The following is a 19,224-nucleotide window of genomic DNA, read 5'->3' as shown; positions in this document are numbered from 1 at the left end:
TGCATTCCACAAACATTTACTGAGCACCCACTACAGGCCAGGAACCTCCAAGCTAAGCACCAATGGGAGCAATAGAATAGATATTAGTAAAGATAACTTCATGGGAAATTACAAAAGGACAATTATGATACAGGTTTTCTGGTGACAGATTTTTCATGCGAGGTCCAAGCCAGATGTCTCAACAGAGAACGCACTTGGATCCACCTGGGTGGGAGTGTCAGAAAAGCTGTGAAAATTGAATAGCTTCTCCATGTGTGTTGGTGAGTGGACAGGATGACATGGATGCAGAATGGTACAGATTTTGTGTTTGGGGAGCAGCGGGAGTGGTCACTGAGGTTGGAAGAGGTATGTAGGATGTGGTAGGACCTATTACCACAGTGGTAGAGACAGACTGGAGTCAAGGCTAATGGGGCAAAACAGCAGGTGACCCTGTGTTCGGAGTTGCTCCTCCATGGTAGTGTGAAGAGGTTGGAACCTGGTGGGATGGGAGGCCAATTAAGAAATGACTGACAGGCAGGCAGCAGAGGATGGCATCATAAGGGTTCAGCAGTGTGAGAAATGAAAGGACAGGTTGATTTAGGAGGTGCTCTGTAAGCAGAACTGTTAATAACTGGATTTGAAAGCTGAAAACAAAGGAAGTGAAAGTCAACTGAAGGCTTTTGTTCTTGGTAACCAGATATGGCTGCGGGAGGGGGACAGTTATTTTTGGGGTGAGAACTAGTTAAAGCTTGTGTCCAACAGACTCTGATAAGAATGCATCACTCGAGCAGTCATTTGAAGGTCTGCTCAGAACCTTGAGGAAGTGGGGGGATAAAAGGTGTCCAGTTGACACAACTCTGCTTGAATCTACTCCCTGGCCAGCCACCTATGCTGGACTCAGACCTGGTAGGAATAGCGCCCAGGCAGGAAACGCAGTTCCTTCCCACTGTAGGCAGTTGTTAGGGTCTAAGGGACTTTCACCACTGGTCTCTTGCTGCCATCCCTTTGTCTGAGAAACTCTGGAGTCAAGGAGTACCACTTATTTGTCACCTGCCGCCAACACGTACCCCAGCTGCCCCCTGGCAGCAGCCCACCTTTTCTGCCGTGATTCGGCTGGCTTTCTGCAACTTCCCTTCCCCAGCACTCCCAGATGGCCCTCTGGGTTTTTGGGCTTTCTTTCTCTTCTTCAACTTGGGATCATTTACGAAAATTTCATTTGAACAAGAAATGGGAATTCTCTATTTGATTGTGATTTTCCTCAGGAGCAGGATTCTTAACATAGGGGTCTGTAGGTACAATTTAAAAATGGGGAAAATTTTAACCTTTTGATACCTATATTTTGTAGACCTGCATTTTGTGCATTTAAAAATACTATTCTGAGAGGGGGGTCTGTAGCACATAGTTTAGAACCCTTGCTCCAGAGGGTGTGGACCAAGGAAAATTTTGAATGAGACCTTTAACTTTAGGCAGCTGCTAAAAAATTCACCACTTTCCCTATGACTCCCGAGTCAAGACTTCCTGTGGTCCTGCTGACATCATTGCTGGCCCTGAGGACGGGAAACTTCCCTGGGTGGAGCTCCTGTTGGGGACTTGGAACTGAGGCAGTAGTCCAGCTTCAGCTTCAGCACTTTGGAACCCATGACAGCGGCTCGCAAGAACAATCAAGCCTACATTCCCTGTGGCCTTTGTGGTGCACTGCAGTCTCAAAACAGTGGCGTCCTCGTCCCCCGCCCCACCCCACCCCACCCCACCCCACCCCCTCCAACGCAGGTTAAGTTGTGTGTGAAGCCTTATGTCACAGTGGAGATATTATCCAGCAGCTTGGAAAACAGCACCCCATCCTCAGCTTTGGCTTCCCTACCTATAAAACGAGGTTGACCCAGTTCTGGCATTGGAGGCAGGGATGGAGGAAAGCAGTGGTTAATCTGGACTTTAAGATTCTCCCACCATCTTGATTTTTTTTCCTTTCTGTTTTTCAGAAAAAAAGCTTGTAAGTACTTCGAGCAAGGCAATGGGACCTGCCCATTTGGAAGCAAATGTCTTTACCGCCATGCTTACCCTGATGGGCGGCTAGCAGAGCCTGAGAAACCTCGGAAGCAGCTCAGTTCTGAAGGCACTGTGAGGGTAAGGACTTGCGGTCTCTAGTCAGAAGACACACTAACCTGTGGGCATTTCTAGATACTGCTGCTGGCCCTTTCTCTGATAGCTTTGGCAACGCGAAATGGACAAAAGTAAAAGGAACTACCTAGCCTTCATGTTGCCATTTATAATAACCAGACATGTTTACTGGCTATCGTTGCAGTTCTTCAACTCAGTGCGGCTCTGGGATTTCATCGAAAACCGAGAAAGCCGGAATGTCCCCAGCACTGAAGATGTCGACATGACAGAGCTTGGGGATCTCTTCATGCATCTGTCTGGTGTGGAGTCATCAGAACCCTGAAGAATAGATGGGTCACCTGCATCTTGGGCTCCGCCAGCCAGGGCCTTTCCCAACTAAGGTGTGCAGAGCTTCCTTTACTGCAGGCTCAAGGTGGCGTGCTGCTTGGATTTGAGTGGGGTTGTATTTAACCTTGGTCTCATCCATTCTCCATTATTATAGCCATGAGAAGAGTGAAGGATATAAAATAACCGAACAAGTATATGGAATCACTACTTTTATAGTTGGTATCTTAGTTGCACCTCAAGTTCCTCAGGGGGACCAGCTAAACAGCCAGGCTGAGTTTTGACTGATTGCTTTTAAAACAAACATGGCTCCTGTCCTTTATGAGCTTTAGCTCCCTGGAAACAGTCAACCTGCAGTTAGTTGCCCCTAAAGCAGATTTCTTTTTCTTACCAAAGAATTCTTAACCCCTATAAAGGATTCCTATAGTTAGTTTCCATAGTAACTTGTGGTCAACACTATGCAGGGCTTTTCCAGAAACAAAAATGGGTACTGCACATCTTAGTGTCCAAATCAGAGCAGGAGCCTCGTTGCTGTATTCAGTAAGCAGATTATAAACCTTCCCTATAAGGGAGGCTCTTAAAGTAGCAGAACGTATACAGGGTAGCAGAGGTACAGCTCCTCAATTCTAGCTGGTGTTGGGGCCACAATTGGAGGAAACTTGTACGTGTGTCTCCAGGGAAACATGTCCCTGGCTCTCCCCTGTGGGCATAGACCCCCCCCCGCCCCAAGATAATCGTGCTGAGGGCTCAGCACACGTGTTCTTGTGTGTGGCTCCTACCCAAGCAATCTAATCTTACCTGTAAAGCTTGGCTTTAATTTGTAAACACTGAATAGCATCCAAAAAATTTCTGTTTCTGACCCAGCAGTAGTCCTCAGCATGAATCCCTGTCATCATTTGTGATTTTAATTGAAGGAGCATAATCTTGTGAATCAGAACTCACTCTAAGCCTGAATTACCTATTTTTATAAGCAGCTGTAGATATCAGATATTTTGTAAAGTGCATTAAAGTGTGGGTAGAAAAAGATCTATTCTTACCTGAGTTTAGAATGCTTTATACATAATTTTTATAGTTAACTCTTTAGTGAAGGGTGACAAAGAACATAGGCAAAGGCTGAATTAAAGTCACTCTCAGTGAAGGCTCTGGGCCCATTTCCTGCTTCTTGAGTCCTGTTCCAGAAGGGATGAACAGACGGAGAGTTCCAAGTTGTGAGCTCAATGCTCAGTATTACTCTAAAAGGAAGAAACAGCCATTAAGCCTACATTTAATTTATTTTATTAAAATAACATAATTGATGAACCATCGGATAACTGTATTTCATCAGGCGCAATAAAAACAAAATTAAAACCCAAATTATCAAGAAAACCTGTATTCCTGGCTTCCTTGCATACATATGCTGTGATTGTTGAGAGACAAAGCTGGCCTGTGGCCCCGCCCCATAGGGGCAGCTCCTGGAAGACAAAATTCAGCATGATGGAAGACTGCTCCCTGAGAGGGCAGAGACCGGGAGGGGCAGGCCAGGCACCTCTTCTGGAAAACCATCGCAATGCATTGGAGACCTCCAAGAAATGGAAGTGTTCCCAAACCCAAGTCCCATAGTACCAAAGCAGACTCCTTTAGGCGGCCGTGATCTCGACAGTCCTGGGCTGTTTGGTGTGTTATGTGCAAAACTACCTGTTTGGTGCCACACCACTAACTGAAGAAAAGTACTTCCTGTGATACACGCATTCCTCATAGGACCTGATACTCAAACTTCATCCACGTGTCTCCCCATCAGGGCTGGTTTGCCTGCCTTCATTTCCCCTCCGACAGCTTTTTGTTACCCTAAAAATACTCATTTATCCAATAGCCAGGGTCCCAGATCATATATCGCCATCAGCAGCCACTGGTACAGCTTGGAAGAGGCTCAGCTCATGAGCATGGGGGGACACAGGTGGGGAGCAGGACAAACCAGCATTTTGAATGGCCTCCCTCTCCCATGGCCAGAAAGGGTAGAAAAGAAGGCAACATGAAGTAAGGCCCTGTGAATAGTCTAGAAGGTCCTTAGCAGCAGCTTCTCTGAAAATGCACTCTCTGCTCCCATAGAAAGGGAGTAGCAAGGTGGTGCCTGCTGACTTCCCTTCTTCCCCTGTTGGCCTGAGTGCAGGTGCAAAGTCAGCTAGAAGACAGGCAGTCTAGGGGACGTGGTCAGCGTGCAGGCATTGATGTCCTCGGTGTGGGCCGCCCGATGCAGGGATGGCTCAGAAGCGCTCCGGTTGATTTTCGGTAGAGAGTGTTGGAGCAGCTCGATGGAAGACAGGATCTGAAACAGCCACAAAATGGTCTCATTTCATGGGCCATGGCATTTCCAAAGCAGCTTCTGATTATGAATCCAAAGATACAGGCTGTTCTCACCCCATCTGTAACATCTTGTGGAGAATATGAGCCCTCCCAATTAAGAAACAACCAAACCTCCTTATTTCTCATTAAGACCTTCTTTTAATTTAATCAGTTCCAGCACCTTTGAGCTAAGCCTTACCTGGGGAAAAAGAGGCCTCTCTTCCTTAACTTTCTTCACACAGTCTGCGACAAGCCGCTTCATTGCTTTGGGGCAGTTCTTGTACAGTTTACTAAGATCTGGGGAGGCATACCCTCGACCCACCATGAAGATGATCTGAGGGAAAGAAAACAGTTGAAGTAATACATGAATAAACAACAGCAAAAGCAACGACTTACAACGCTCCAGCTGCTCGAGTGGCAGGAGGCCCAGAGGCTTCCAGAGCAGGTTAAGTCCTTTTGTGGCAGTGCACGTACCTGATCTCGGTTGTTGATGTGGGAATAAGGTAGCTCCCCTGTCATAAGCTCATACAGCACAATGCCATAGGAGTAGACGTCAGACTGGAAGCTGAAAGGGTTATTATCCTGCATTCGGATCACTTCTGGGGCCTACAGGGACAAAGAGTGCATTCATCACCATCTGGGCCCTTCACACATCCGGGGGCCAAACTATCCCTTCCGTTGGGTATGAGAACCTTTCCTCTGCCCTCTATAGCTTTTCCCTGAACAGCCCTCAGCATCCCTTAGGCACTGGCTAATTCAAGCTCAGGAGGACTTAGTCTTGGGGATCCAGCCCTTCCTATTACCCTACTCCTCCAAGCTAAGTTTCAGTATGCTGATCACCAGCTTTCTCCAGGAAACCCAAATTCACCCCAGGCTGGCTGATGCCATTGAAAGCATCCCTGAGGTGGCCTGGACTTTGGGGAAGTGGGGAGAAATGCTTTAACTTTGCATACAGACTTTCAGGGCACCCCTTCTGCCCTACACCCTGCTAGTGTGAGCCTCGCCTCCTTACCATCCACAGGATAGAGCCGGTGGGTTGTTCAACCTGCTGAGAACCACTCCAGCGTGACTTTACTGTTGCCAAACCAAAATCTCCAATTTTCACCGTCAGGCCTTCATGGAGAAATATATCTCAATGCTTGTTAAGGGCTCTGGTTTCAAAACACTGATCAAGTTAATTTTGAAAAACTTACCAAAATTCTTACTAGCACAGCATCTCTCTACCTCCCGTCTGCCCCAGCCTCCTCTGCACTGGATCTGCTAGTTTCTGAAGTTCTAAAAAGTGCTCTTGAAATGTCCTTTCTTTTGGGAGGCATACAAGGAATGCACAATGATTTGGCTCCAGCCCCATTTACATACTTATGTGCCAGGTCCCTGGCCTGTGACCTTCCCACATAATGTAGGTACCTTAAACCCCAAGACTTCTAAGAGTTCAGGCTGCCTTCTGGTGCACCTCAGAGGCAAGCACAGCCTACTGATTCTTCACCTTAGTTTCTGCCTACATTCTGCCCTCAAATGAGACATGAATAACAAAATAGCAAATCCCTCTATAAGTGCTGAATGCTATCTGAAGACATTTCTCAATAGAACAGGTATGACTTCGGTAACCAAAATCAGAACTAAATTCACCTCATTTCTGGGTCAGGAAGTCAGGCAGCTTATGGCTGACTTGTGATTCATGCCTCCTTAAAATCTGTGGTGTCTGTTTTCATTGCATATGTGCTGATCCCCAAAAACCCACTACAAAAAGGTATTTCATGCCTCAGACATGTACCCCAAATAAGCCATGTCCCATAATCCAATTCAATGCAATTGTTGTGCCTCTCATGGCCAGAAAGCAAAGTCTGGCTGTAATGCCATACTCCTTTCAAAGAGAAAGGCCAGGGGAGGGAGGGAGGTGTAAAATTGTTGCCTTCCATGCCCTTTAGTGTGAGAGAACACTTTAATTCATTATTTCTACAAAAGTACACTGAGTCTTAGAGAAAGGGTTGAGTCTAACAGCAGCCTCTAAGGAAACATTTCTATACATTTAAGAAAGGCAATTATAAGTTAGTATTTTGAAAATCTTAATTTGGCTTACAGCCACTTTCTGACCATATACACACTCTCCACAACTAGGGAAAACATGAAAGACAAAAAAGCCCCACCCCAAGTTAAATTTAGTAATAAACGGCATAATAAAACTAGGCCTATTTCAAGCATAACCCAAACATGTATCATCTCAACTCTTGTGGAAATTTTAAGTCTCCCTTCTGTTTTCCTAAATTTAGAATTGAGCAGCCAAATGAAGCTACCACCAAAGGATACTGTTGGATTTCATGTCTCTGTGGATGATGTTCTTCGCATGCAAATAGCTGTAAAGGGAAAATAACTATTAAAAACAGTTTAAGGGGCATGATTAGAAAACAGCTTCTAACTACAGCTATGAAACAAACCACCTGAAGGCCTGGCTCCCAATGGAGTTACATTCAGGGGCACACATGGTTCAGGTGGGGACACATGTTGCCTTTACCATGAAGGCAACACGATAGCAAAATGGAGCAACTCTTCTTTAAACATCACTTTACTCAAAAAGGAATTCTCACCATATATCCAATCAATGGAATATTATTCAGCCCCAGAAAGGAATGAGTATTGATGCATACAATATAGATGAACCTCTCAAAAACATGCTAAGTGAAAGCAGCCAGACACAATTTTTTTAAACATTTGACCTCATATTTTGAAAATATTCTAAAATTAGTGATCATTGTGCAACTCTATACTAAAAAACTAGTGAACTGTATACTTTAAAGGGGTGAATTTTACGATGTGAATTATATCTCTAATTTTTTTTCTAAAAAGTGTGACTAGTTATTTACTAATATGTAAGGCAGAACATGAGATTTTATATAGCACTTAGACAAGCACAGCTTTGCCTAAGGCACAAAAAGGCAGTGTTAATGAGGTGCTGAGGAATACCTTTAAAGCATTCTCCAAAAGAAAAATAAATCATCCTAAAAGTGACATTTGATGCCCACAGAGGGGACTGCCATGGCTGTAGAGCTGGATATTGAGGGCCGTGCCTGGAAGCTAAATCTGAGCCCCAGCGGGGCAGCCTCAGCCTGGGTGAAAGGGACATTCCGTCAGCGCACACCAGAGGCTTATTTTCAGATGTGCAAAAATATCACAGAAACCACTTAAACAGACTTGGCTTTTCCCAACCCTGATTCTGATACAGGGACAAGTTGATGCTTGGACCCCAGGCTTTGTAGCTGTCTACTCACTCCATTCCCTGAGCCGTCTGCCGGGCAATGTCAATCAACTGGAACATTTGGAACTTGGTCTCTTGGACATGCAGGTGTTTGTAGAGGCTGCTGCCTTCGCACCACTGGGTCACAATCGCCAGATTGTCCTTTGTCATGTACCCCATGAAGAGCAAGATGTTCACGTGCCGTGTTTTGCTGGAGGGGGGGAGGAGAGAAGGCTGAACTTTTGCTTGTTTCAGCATAAAGAGATCTACTCTGCTTACACACTGACATCAAATCCCGTGTGTTCTTGGCACCACAGGTGCTTATACCCTGTGTGGCTGGCAAAGCAAACACACATGACTGGATAACCCAGTTGGTGTTCTGAGCCATCAAAGGAGCCCACCATATTCACCTCGGGCTGGCCTTATTTGTAGAGAGGACATTCTTTTTATTTGTGTACACTCTCAATTCTCTCCGCAGGGGTCACAAGGACCCCTCGCTGATGGAATTCATCAATATTCAACTTACTGCTACAAGTCTAAACAGTGACTCAAAGATTTAAAAGCTGAAGGTTTGATGTCCAGAATAAGGCAACCTGGCCATAAGAAGAGCTCATGGGAATGTCAAAATTGAACCTGTATTTCTCCTTATCTCAAACCAAAACTCAAGATAGAACCTGCGTTACTGAGTATATAGTGTACCCAAAGACCTAAAGTAGTGGAAGAGTGGTATGCTTATCAAAAGGGGCTCTTCTAAAGGTTTGAAAACCACATAAGCTAGAAGGAAACCTTCCATTCCCTTTCACTTGTAAAGGAGGAGTTTCAACCACTGTGTAGCCCACTTACTCTGGTTTGTGTACCACCACCCTGTGCCACTCCAGGGGAGCTAGACAGGCCACCTTCCAGCTTTCTACTCACCGAAGGACAGCCACCTCATTCCTGAAGGCTTGGAACTGCTCAGGTGTGGGGTCAACAACCTTTAGGATCTTTACTGCAACATCTCCTGCAAATTAGGTTGTAGTCAATACTATCAGTTGAATGATCTTAATTTTTCATATAACCTAGTTTTGAGATATAGTGTATCATTTACTCAAAAATATGTACCTATACAGATGAACAAATACGCAGATTTCTAAATTATTTAAGTGGCTGAAAAAGTTATATATGCCTGGCATCCTGAGGTAAGGTCATCTATGACAGGTCACAACCTGGGCCTGTGAGGATGACATCAGTGGGCAGGTATGAATCGCCCAGCAGATTCTTAATCTTCAGGGCCAGAAGGCTGGTGCCAGGAAGCAGGACATTTAGCAAGCAATTGTTAAACTCAGCAGCCACATTTCAACGAGACCTCACAGAGTCGCTTGAACAAAATCAAACACTGAAATTAAGCTTCCTTGCTTTCAATACCATTAAAAAGAATTCCTAGTGATTACTACTGATTGCTTACTCTATGCTGGTACAGTGTCTTCATAGGCATTATCTCCTTTAGTCCTGACACTTGGTCTATGATATAAATACTGTCCTCATTTTACAGAAAACAAAAGTTTAGTCACAGATCATACAGCCACAAACCAAGTGCTAGAACCAGGATTAGAACCCCAGTCTGACTCCAATGGCTACACTTTTAACTACAATACTGACAAGTGAATAATCACTGTCAGTCTCCTTAAATAACCTTAGAAATAGCCATGGATCAATTCTACTTTATGTGTGTTACCAATTTAGAAGCCATTAGGACCTCAGATTTTCATGGCAAATGAATTTACTAAAGCAAGCCTTCTGGTGGCATCTTGAAGGTGACTTAGTTCTTCCACACATCAAGCACATCATACCTTTGCAATCTCCGCTGGAGCTTTCCTCATTTCACTTTTTGGGAGCACCAACTGGTAGAGAGATGGTACTTACAACAGATCCTAAACTTCTGCACTGTGATCTCTGGTTTTATCCTCTAAAGCTAAGTCCCCACTTAACAGCCTCCACACAGGCTCTCATCCAGTCCACTTGCACATATTTTTACCAAGAGCCCAGGGCTGCTTGTGAAGGTACTGCTGACCTTGGATGGAAGATGCACACTATATTCAGAGCTGCCTTCTATCTAGGAAGATGGACCTAGTAAACCACACAGCCCCAACCTCAGATTCCTTATGGCTTAATAGGATAAGCGTCTTCAGCATAATTACTCATTCTGGAGCAATCTGAGCCAAGATGGGGAGAAGGGGACAGAGGGGAGTAAGTCTTTTGGTAGAGAGGACGTAGAAAGGTCTGAAGGAAATGGGATAGAAGCCAAGGGGAGGATCTTACTAAATGGGAAAGAGGCTGTTCCAAACTTCATACACCAGAAACAAAGGTGAGATAAGGGAGGGTGGAGTAAGAGAAACATGAGCTGTGCTCCAAAAACTCTAGCATGGGGTTTGGGCACCTGCAGGACAAGAGGGAAGCCAGGGAGGACATGGCAGAGCAAGAGCCCAGGTGAACAGGACTTATCCCTTTAAAAGTTCATCTTTTCATCTTTTCTTTGTACCATCATCACAGCCAGTTCAAATCCTCTCATCTCTCTTAAATCCTATTCTCCAAAGATAAATCACAACTATGTGTAAATAATCCACAACACCTGAGTCTTCGTGTAAGTCACTGGTAGGAAGATTGAATGGGGTCAAACCAAAGACAAAGCCCTGTGGCCTGTGCAGGGACCTGTCTGCCAGCCAGCTTACACTTAACAGTTACAATAACACATTATACGAGTATGCAGTTTCTCCCTCAGAAACCCAGACTCTGTATGACCCCATTCCCTCATTTACGTGTAAACATTCCAAGGATTGCCATGACAGGCATTCAAGTAAGGACAATGGGCAAACGTATTTCAAGTCACATAAAGAACAATTTTCTACTTGGTACAAACTGTCCAGACCTAGACTGATTTCTCATGAGATCCTACAACCCCCCAACCCCAGACATCACTCCTTCTTAGCCTTTCCACTCAACTCTGTTGAAGCCATCAAGACCTCCTTGAGTTCCTCAAACAAGCCAGGTGAGTCGCCCACTTTGCACCTGCTGCTGCTGCTTCCTCAGGTATATGCATCACCCTCAGGCCTCATAAAAATGCCACTTCCTCAGTAGACGACTCCTTACCAATCAACAAAAACAACTGGGCCTGCCACTCGACACCTGCTTTCCTCCATTTCCCTCCTCAGCACTTATACATTATATGTCCTTTATTTTTCTTGGTTACTGTCCCCACCAGGACAAAAACTCCAGTAAGAGAAAGGATTTTTATCTGTTTTGTTCACTGCTTCATTCCTAGCCCCTAGAAGAATGCTTGGCATTAGAAGAGTGCCCAGGAAGCATTGCAAAGAAATGAATGAATTCTAAGATGCAACTGTCAACAAGATAAGTTATGAATTAACAAGCTGCCAGTTTGAGGCTCTGGAGTGGGAAGTGGGGACAGCCTCCGACAGGGAATACTGAAGACCTGCTTGTATGCAGCCCAGGTCAAGAGTCTGGCAGGGCTCAGTCACCAGCCTAAGGCCCCCAGGCGTGGCTGGCCCCAAGCCTTTACAATTAGGTCTGGGTCCAAAACAGCAGCTGCTCTCCAAACTATCCAAATAACCCTTATGTAGTTGGCAGTCTCAGAACATCTAAAGGATGGGTACTTACTTACATTAACAAGTAATATAAATGGCAAAGGTAAACAGCCAGAGAACTTTTTATGGAGGGTAGCTACATGAAGTAGTTAACCAGAACTACTTACTTTCCCTTAATAGTAAAATCAGAGGGAAATACAGTATGAAGAAGTTAAGACACATTCCTATTAGTTATTGTGTTTTTAATTAAGATATTAAGTTGCTCTCATTCATCACCGAAGATCTATTATCACTGGTAAACGTGTAATATTTTTAACCTCTTTAAACATCAGTTCATTTGCTGTTTAACCATTTAGGATTGTCTAAAACTTACATACACCCCTGCTTTCTAGAACAGAACAGAATGAACACCATTCCTCCTCGTCTTAGTGACGCAGTTAAAGTTATAAACCTCAGCCTTACACTGAGACAGAGATCCCCAGACAAGGGTTACACCAGACAGCTTGCCTCACGCTAAGTGGCCCAAGACGCTTCTCCAGTTTGGAGACCTGTTCTTGAGGGTTTCTGCTCCTTCTCATGCTGTCCGTGATGGTCCCTGCCATCAGTCTGACAGTCTCTACTGCTGTTTTCATCCCTTTTAACACGTTGCTGTGTGTAGCAGAGTCTAGCAAATCAGAACCCAAACTTACACTTAAAAGGAAACTCTGTGCTTGGTCCCTACAGCCTCCTCTTTACATAAAGTGAATGTGCTTTAGTTCATGGATCTGCGGTCTCCATCTTGCTTGCTTTGAAACCCTTCTGTTTACTTTCACAGCTGCTAGGCAGAATCAAAAACTTCAAAATCACCAGAGTAGTGATTTTAAGTAAATTGGATAAAACACTGTATACAGCAACCAGAAAAGCAGTAACAAGGGTGGGTGGGCCGGGGGGGAGTAGAGCACAGAACACTCAATCTAGAAATTACAGTTTCCTTGACCTTTCTGTTCTTCTCAATTCAGAAGCCTTGGTTAGCTTTCTGAGAGGTTGACCTTAAAGTCCATTGCTCCTGATTTTTGAGACTCTTAAATTAAAAAACTGGAATCTTAAAAGCATTAGACATGTTATCTACCTTCTAACAGGAATCTTTATAGCAAAATTAGAAAAAGATTTTATTTATTTTAGAGAGTGGGGAAGGGAGGGAGAAACAGAGGGAGAGAAACATTGATGAGTGAAAAATTGATCAGTTGCCTCTTGCATGCCCCCAATCAGGGACCCAGCCCACAGCCCAGGCACGCGCCCTTTCAGTTTGCAGGCCAGGGCTCAACCCACTGAACCACTCCAGCCAGGGCTAAATAAAAACTTTTTAAAAATAAGTAAGTAAAAAGAATGCCATGAAGTTTCACTGATAGTCAATTTCAGATGTAATCAGCATCCCTGGAAAGTAATGTCTTAGGCCGCGGAGCTTGAATCTTAGCCCCCTCCAGACCCTTTCTGGACTGAAACTTGATTTCACGCCATGCCTTGAGGTAAATGCCCCAAACTTACCATGCCACTTGCCCTTATAAACAGTTCCAAAGGAGCCTGACCCAATCCGAGTGGAGAGCATCACTTCACTGGCTTCTATTTCCCAGTAATAGCTTGAATCTCTCTGTCCACGAGGCCTCTGAAACAATCCAAGATCATTAAATATATTGCATGGAATGGTAAAGTTCTGTTTTTTACAAGGGTTTCAAAGATCAATTCAACTCCATCCATTCCCATATCTTTTAAAGACAGACATATTAACTAGAATTCCAATTTTTGTCTTTTGAGAAAATACCATTTTAGTTGCTCCCTCCCTTACAATAAACCAGCAAGTTCTCCCAATGCAAGCATACCGGAAATGGCACTTACATTTATAGCAGGATTCTTTAAACGTTTTTTATTAGAGCTCCCTCCTTCCCCCAAAATTAAAAGCATTCTCATTTCTTTGTTTTTCTTACTGAACCCTAACCTGCAGGAGATACTATTGGCCATACTCACAATTTTGTTTTTCTCCTGGGTCCCAGATCCTGGTGCCCGCTCTCTCTGTGCCGGCACAGGGGTTTTGGGCTGTGACCAGCCCGTTGGGCTCAGATTGTTGGGGCTGCTGGACAAGGCTGAAGGTGAGGCTTAACAGACAAGACAAACAGAATCCACACATGGATAAGCCAACAGAAGATACCCAGCATAAAGAGAAAAAGCCCATTACTATTTGCTAAATGACTTTGGACAAGTACCTGAGTCACTGTGACTTCGGATTGCATCCTGAAACAGAAAAGGAAAGCTGGTCAATTTCTACACTAGAAAAAATGTTCGCTGGGAAAGGGGAAGAGGAGGATTTGTAGGAACAAGTAGATTATAAAACCTCAAATACAAAAAGTCTAATTACACGCTTTCTTTTGATTAAATTCAACAAATGTCAGTGGCTGATATCTCCAAGATTGTTACCATCTAATATTAGGAGGACTGATGTTAATTTTTTATATATAATGAAAACCAAATTCTTTACCCCAGAAGAAAGCAATGCACACAGCAAACATACTTGGTAAGGAGGGCTAACAAAGTTACCATCAGCTAAGATCTTTCCTGTGATTGGGGATCTTGTTCCAGTGAGGCTCAAAAAAAAAAAAAGGGGGGGAACCAGTGACAATCTTATTCTTACTTTTCTGAGAGTTTAACTAGGGCACAACGACCAGAATTGGATTTGATATGAGCGAGCATTATCCAAGTCTAAAGTTGTGGAAAGATAAAAGAATCATAATCCCCTAGACCAAAACCTACATTTTACATGTAAGAAAACATTAGAACAGGACAAGATATTTGGCCAGGGTCACACTGCCAGTAGGTGGCAGAAAGAGAACAAGAAACCATCACCACGGATTTCAGCTTGTGCACCACAAAATGCTCCTCAGACCTTATGGGCAAGCTCTGAAATTAGCTGCATTCTACTCAAGTGAGAAGTCAAATGCGATCTTTAGAATTTATTAAAGACTGTTTGGGTTGAACAGTTTAAATCATCAGGCCCTCCACAAGACATAAACCTTCATTTTATATATCCTCACTTAAGAGCGTATAAATAGTAACAATATAAAACCACTAGGCCCCACATCCTTTAAAAGGATATTTTTCTGGGAAGTCCTAGTCTCTGTTTTCTTTGTGTCACCACAGTAAAGACACTTTTTTCACACAGCTATCACTGGAATGCTCCCACTCCATGACATCTTTACAAGATTAAAAGAAAAATCATTAACAGAACTACCCCTCCCTGCCTTTGGCAGCTCTACCAAGCATCTTCAGTGTCTACCAATAAAGCCTGATTCTGGGGTTCCCACACCTGGCAACTCTTGGAGAGTCCCCTAGAGAGGTGTTTGAGATTACTGATTCCCAGCCCCTCCCACCTCAACCAGAGCTGAGTAAAGCATGTCTCGGGAGAGCAGTTGGGAAGTCCAGGAATCTGTTAAGTGCAAAAAGGATGACTGCCAGGTAGGCAAAACACTGGCCCAAAATAAACCTGAATTTTATTAGAATACGAAGCAGCTACAATTTTACTACCCAACTGATCTATTCTTTTGTTTTTAGTCAAAGCATGGCACAAGGTATTTTTATTGACCAGAATTATATTCTCATTTACTAGGATTTTTTTCCTTCCTTGTGTCTGTTATATACCTCATATTTTATTCTGTGCTTATTTCTACAGTTGGATTGATTTATCCTAGAAAGCACTTTTCAATTATCTTGGAATCTAAATATTAAAGAGAAATGTAAGTGGCTTAAGCAAAACAAGAATGTGTATTTGAAAAATGCTGAGTCATATGTGATAAAGAAAAGAATCAAAATTTGCTCTGTCTCTAAAGTACGGAGAGGATTAAGCAAAATAGTAGTGGTTTACTTTTATAATAAATATTCAAGAATTTTCACTTTTAATGCTTCCTCTAAGAATCAGAGTATTTACACTGGAACCAGTCATATAATAGAAGAAAATTAACTAGTATATCATTATATTATCAGGACTAATTATGATAATAATAGAAATAAAACTTGTAACTTATATACACATGACCTCCTCACAATAATCTTGTGATATTGAAAAGTGCCCCCCACCCCGACAAACGACTATTATAGACCCCACATTCAGAAGCAAACTTTTTTGTGGAGCCCCTGCCACCTGTGATTGGTAGGACAAATATGTCTAAAAGTGACTTGAAGGTTGAGGGAATAAGCCATGCCTGAAGAGGCAGATGTCCCTCAGGTTTTCCAAGGAACAAATCATGGTGTAGAAAGAGCGCAGTTGTCTCTGATAAGCTTTTATCAGAGACGAAGGATTTGCAGGGCATATCAACCCAACTGACATACTGAGGGGTGGGGCACCCCCAAAAAACGTAATTGTCTTCTTGAGGGTGAGCCCCTTGTCATACAGACTTCCCCCACCAGGTGACTGTTCTAGGAACCCATCATATCAGTGTACCAGCTGGCACTGTTGTGAGAGGCTGCATTCAGTTTCAGTGAATTTTTTTTGAAGTATCTTTCAATATGTTTGCCCATTTTATGATGGGCTATTTACAAGCTCACCTGCCCACACCAAACTGGGTGCTTGGTAATTCTGGATCAGAAACAGCATTACCCCCAAGCCCCACCCTCCCTATTCACCGCACCAAGCGACTTGGCAACTTTTATTTTTGGTTTCCCCTGGATGAAAAAAGTCCTCTCAAAGAGAAACGTTTTGCCGATGTGGCAGCAGAGGTGAAAAAAAAAACAGCAGCAGCACTAAAGGGTGTCAAAATCTACAAGTTCAAAAACTGTTTTTGAGCAGTGGAAAAAGTCTTGATGAGTGTATTGAATCAAATGGAGAGAATTTTGAAGGTGACTGAAATTTAAACATGTAAAAATAAATGTACAATTATTTAGAAATAAATTCTAGGGTTTTTGGGGTCCCCCCTAGTTTTTGGTTTCTAAAAAGGATATGAAGAGAATATTGATGCTGAATTAACCAAATAAATCTAATGTTGTTCCTGGGTTGAAATTGATTTAAAAAAAAATTGAATGCCTTCAGCCTCAAAATTACATTTGAGAAACTTATTTCCCCTATCAGCAATACCACATACAGGGTTTTTTTTTTTTACTCCTCTATACCCTATTACAAAAAAACCATCAAAGCAAATATGACAATATACAAAATTTTTAACTTAGTGGTTATTTCATTTTTGATAGTCTACTATCGGACAGTCTTAGCAATCCTGTTAATTGACAAGAAAGCAAAGGCATGAAGAAGAATACCTACTCTTCCCCTCAAACAAAATCCTCTGGACCACGCCCTGGGAGAAGCATTCAGGCTGTTATTCTAGTCCAAAGCAATGAGAAATAAAGAAGAATAAAGAACAAAGGAAGTATTTTAAATGTATTCAGTTGTTATTAAAGATGAACTAGAAAGCAAACCAAACAAATAGACATACCAAAAAGCCAAGAAAAGAAAAAGCAGTTTGAAAACATTAGCTTTGGGCATTTTCACATCACTTTCACATCTCCCTTAAATACATGCTTATTAAAATCCTATGACTCCACCCTCTGATTTCTAAATAAAAACATTTAAAGTCTTTCAGAGAGTTTGTAGTCCTCCACCACTATTATTTTCTTTCCCACACCAAAAAGAAACTACTCTTTATGCATCTTACTCACTAGCTCACTGAAATCCTATTCAAATCTGACACGGAAAAAATAAGTTCAAATGTTAACATTTCTTCACAAAATTTTAGTTCTCCACTTGAATGATATACCAACGAGATTATTCAGCTAGTCTAAAGATGTAGTGGATAAAAAAGAAATTCAGAAAGTCCAGAGGCCTAAAAAAGTGCTGCAATATTTGTTATCACATTTGAAACCCAAAACTCTCTGGCACAACAGTCAACCCCACCCAGATAACTCATCCCCATTTCCACCCCAAAGGGCCCTATTACCTCAATCATCCTGCTGTCCACAGGCAGGGTGGTGCTGACCATGTGGACGTTAGGTGTGGACGTCGATCTCTGCCTCTGAGAGAGGGAACCTTCAGAGGAGGGGCTGGAGGTGTTGAACGTGAAGGCGTGGGGTGTGGAGTATCTGTGCTGGGAACTAGACAAAGGAGAAGAAAGGCAATTCCATAATAGACACTTAGGCCTCCCCACTGGAAAAGTCATTCAACTATCTACTTAACTCTGGGACAAACCATAATTGTAATATAACCTTTTACATAATGTTCTTTTCTTTCAACATACACCATTTTAAATATTTCTTTCTGTCTAGGTGCTATTGCATGCAAATTTTTGAAAAGTAAATAATATATGCTCTTGGAATTCAGGTAAAAAGAACACATTTTAAGTTGTCTTTTTAATAAATCACCTCTAGAAAATATCTAGATGTTTAGACCATCTCTGGGAAAGAACAGATTAGCATTTGCCAACCTACCAAACTAGCTGGAACTTGCCCAGTTTAATTCAGAGATTAAATTAGAGAACTTTAAGGAAAATTATTTAACAGATGGTTAGACCTGCTGAGCACGTCTACAGAAAGGCCAGCATTTTATCTACTGTCCATCCTCTCCCACCATAACCAGCTCACAAAGTCTATTACTGTGACCTCAGTTTTGGGGTTACAATAATCTACTGTGAAATTAATCACCGGCCTCTTTCAGCCAATGCCATTCCCACACCAACCAGACTAGAAGCAAGCATTAAGTACACTGTTTTCACTATTTGCTCTAAAGATGTTTTGTCCAGACTCAAGTAACACTATGCATGAAGTCAAGGGATAAAAGGTTAGTTTTTCTAACAAATTACTCTATTGCCTGGAAAAATTGCTCTTCCCAGGTATTTCAATGGTTATGCCTTCTGATGCCTGGTTTCTTCTGTGAACTCTTCAGAGGCAAGTACAGTTTTCTGGTCAGACTTGCATTTCAAATTGTCAAGAAAAATAAAACTATACACAAATACATATCCAGGTATTTTTTCAATACAAATCCCTTGTTCTAAGGTATGCGGCCTTTAACAATTCTATGGTAGTTTATAAAAGCCATTAAACATTATACAATTATATATAACATTAAAGTCAGATTTTAAACAAAGATGTAGATTTTAAGTTCACAAATTCAAATATTAAGCAAGACATGAACTCAACAAAACTCTTGATTTTAAAGATGGAAAAGAGTAAAGACAAGGTATATTCAAACTCACATGTACCTTAGAAGAGAATATATTAAAAATCTAATTAGATTCTTTTTTAAGATAGCAGTCTATTAAATACCATGGTCTTAGCAATGCAGGTCCTCAATAAGCATTTCAAAGTTGAATGTTTCATTTTTATTTTATCACTCTATAGAGTTTTGGGAACCTTTCCCTGAGGCTCACCTCACTACATACTAAAGGCAAAATCTGAAGGTTTTTAAAATGTGATGCTATTAAGGGGCATAGTATAATTTTAGAAGAAACCTCTAGTCAGAGTCACTTTGCAGAATGTAAGAACTACAGGACCACAAAGAGAAAGTTCTTCATTTTGTTCTAACACCAATATTAAGTTCCATAGAAGCAGCAAAGAATTTACGCTGAGAGAAGAGAGAATGCAGAAGAACCTTTTTGTATTCAGGATTCAATCCCATTTACCCCAATGTAACTTTCAAAAAAAAAAAAAAAAAGCCACAGGTAAAAA

General features: G+C 42.3%; 2 protein-coding genes across 7 annotated transcripts in view; one reads left to right on the top strand and one right to left on the bottom strand.

The window, feature by feature from the left end:
• The window catches only part of MKRN2 (makorin ring finger protein 2), a 53,284-nt gene extending 50,141 nt beyond the window's left edge, over window positions 1–3,143 (top strand). Inside the window, exons 7-8 of the mRNA XM_054595808.1 lie at window positions 1,959–2,103; window positions 2,282–3,143. Coding sequence (XP_054451783.1) covers window positions 1,959–2,103; window positions 2,282–2,419 — 283 coding nt within the window. The 3' untranslated portion in view covers window positions 2,420–3,143. The remainder of the gene's footprint in view (window positions 1–1,958; window positions 2,104–2,281) is intronic.
• A 208-nt stretch (window positions 3,144–3,351) lies between these two features.
• RAF1 (Raf-1 proto-oncogene, serine/threonine kinase) overlaps window positions 3,352–19,224 on the bottom strand; it is a 73,520-nt gene continuing 57,647 nt past the window's right edge. For 2 of the 6 annotated variants that reach the window (XM_054595804.1, XM_054595803.1), the window contains exons 7-18: window positions 17,502–17,655; window positions 16,829–16,888; window positions 13,788–13,815; window positions 13,552–13,679; window positions 13,075–13,192; window positions 8,888–8,972; window positions 8,007–8,183; window positions 7,048–7,094; window positions 5,753–5,871; window positions 5,215–5,346; window positions 4,940–5,074; window positions 3,353–4,723 (exon numbers count right to left, since the gene is read on the bottom strand). In XM_054595804.1, the coding sequence (XP_054451779.1) occupies window positions 4,580–4,723; window positions 4,940–5,074; window positions 5,215–5,346; window positions 5,753–5,871; window positions 7,048–7,094; window positions 8,007–8,183; window positions 8,888–8,972; window positions 13,075–13,192; window positions 13,552–13,679; window positions 13,788–13,815; window positions 16,829–16,888; window positions 17,502–17,655 (1,327 nt within the window). In that variant the 3' untranslated portion in view covers window positions 3,353–4,579. Of the gene's footprint in view, window positions 4,724–4,939; window positions 5,075–5,214; window positions 5,347–5,752; window positions 5,872–7,047; window positions 7,095–8,006; window positions 8,184–8,887; window positions 8,973–13,074; window positions 13,193–13,551; window positions 13,680–13,787; window positions 13,816–16,828; window positions 16,889–17,501; window positions 17,656–19,224 lie in introns of all 6 variants that reach the window. The other 4 variants (XM_054595806.1, XM_054595802.1, XM_054595807.1 and 1 more) reach the window with 4 other exon arrangements.

Source organism: Pteronotus mesoamericanus, unplaced genomic scaffold (assembly GCF_021234165.1).
Source record: "Pteronotus mesoamericanus isolate MK-2021 breed Mesoamerican mustached bat unplaced genomic scaffold, CSHL_Meso_final scaffold_54, whole genome shotgun sequence".
NCBI classification, from domain to species: domain Eukaryota; kingdom Metazoa; phylum Chordata; class Mammalia; order Chiroptera; family Mormoopidae; genus Pteronotus; species Pteronotus mesoamericanus.
Note: the sequence above shows the minus strand (reverse complement) of the source record. Positions and strands in the feature narration are given on the sequence as shown.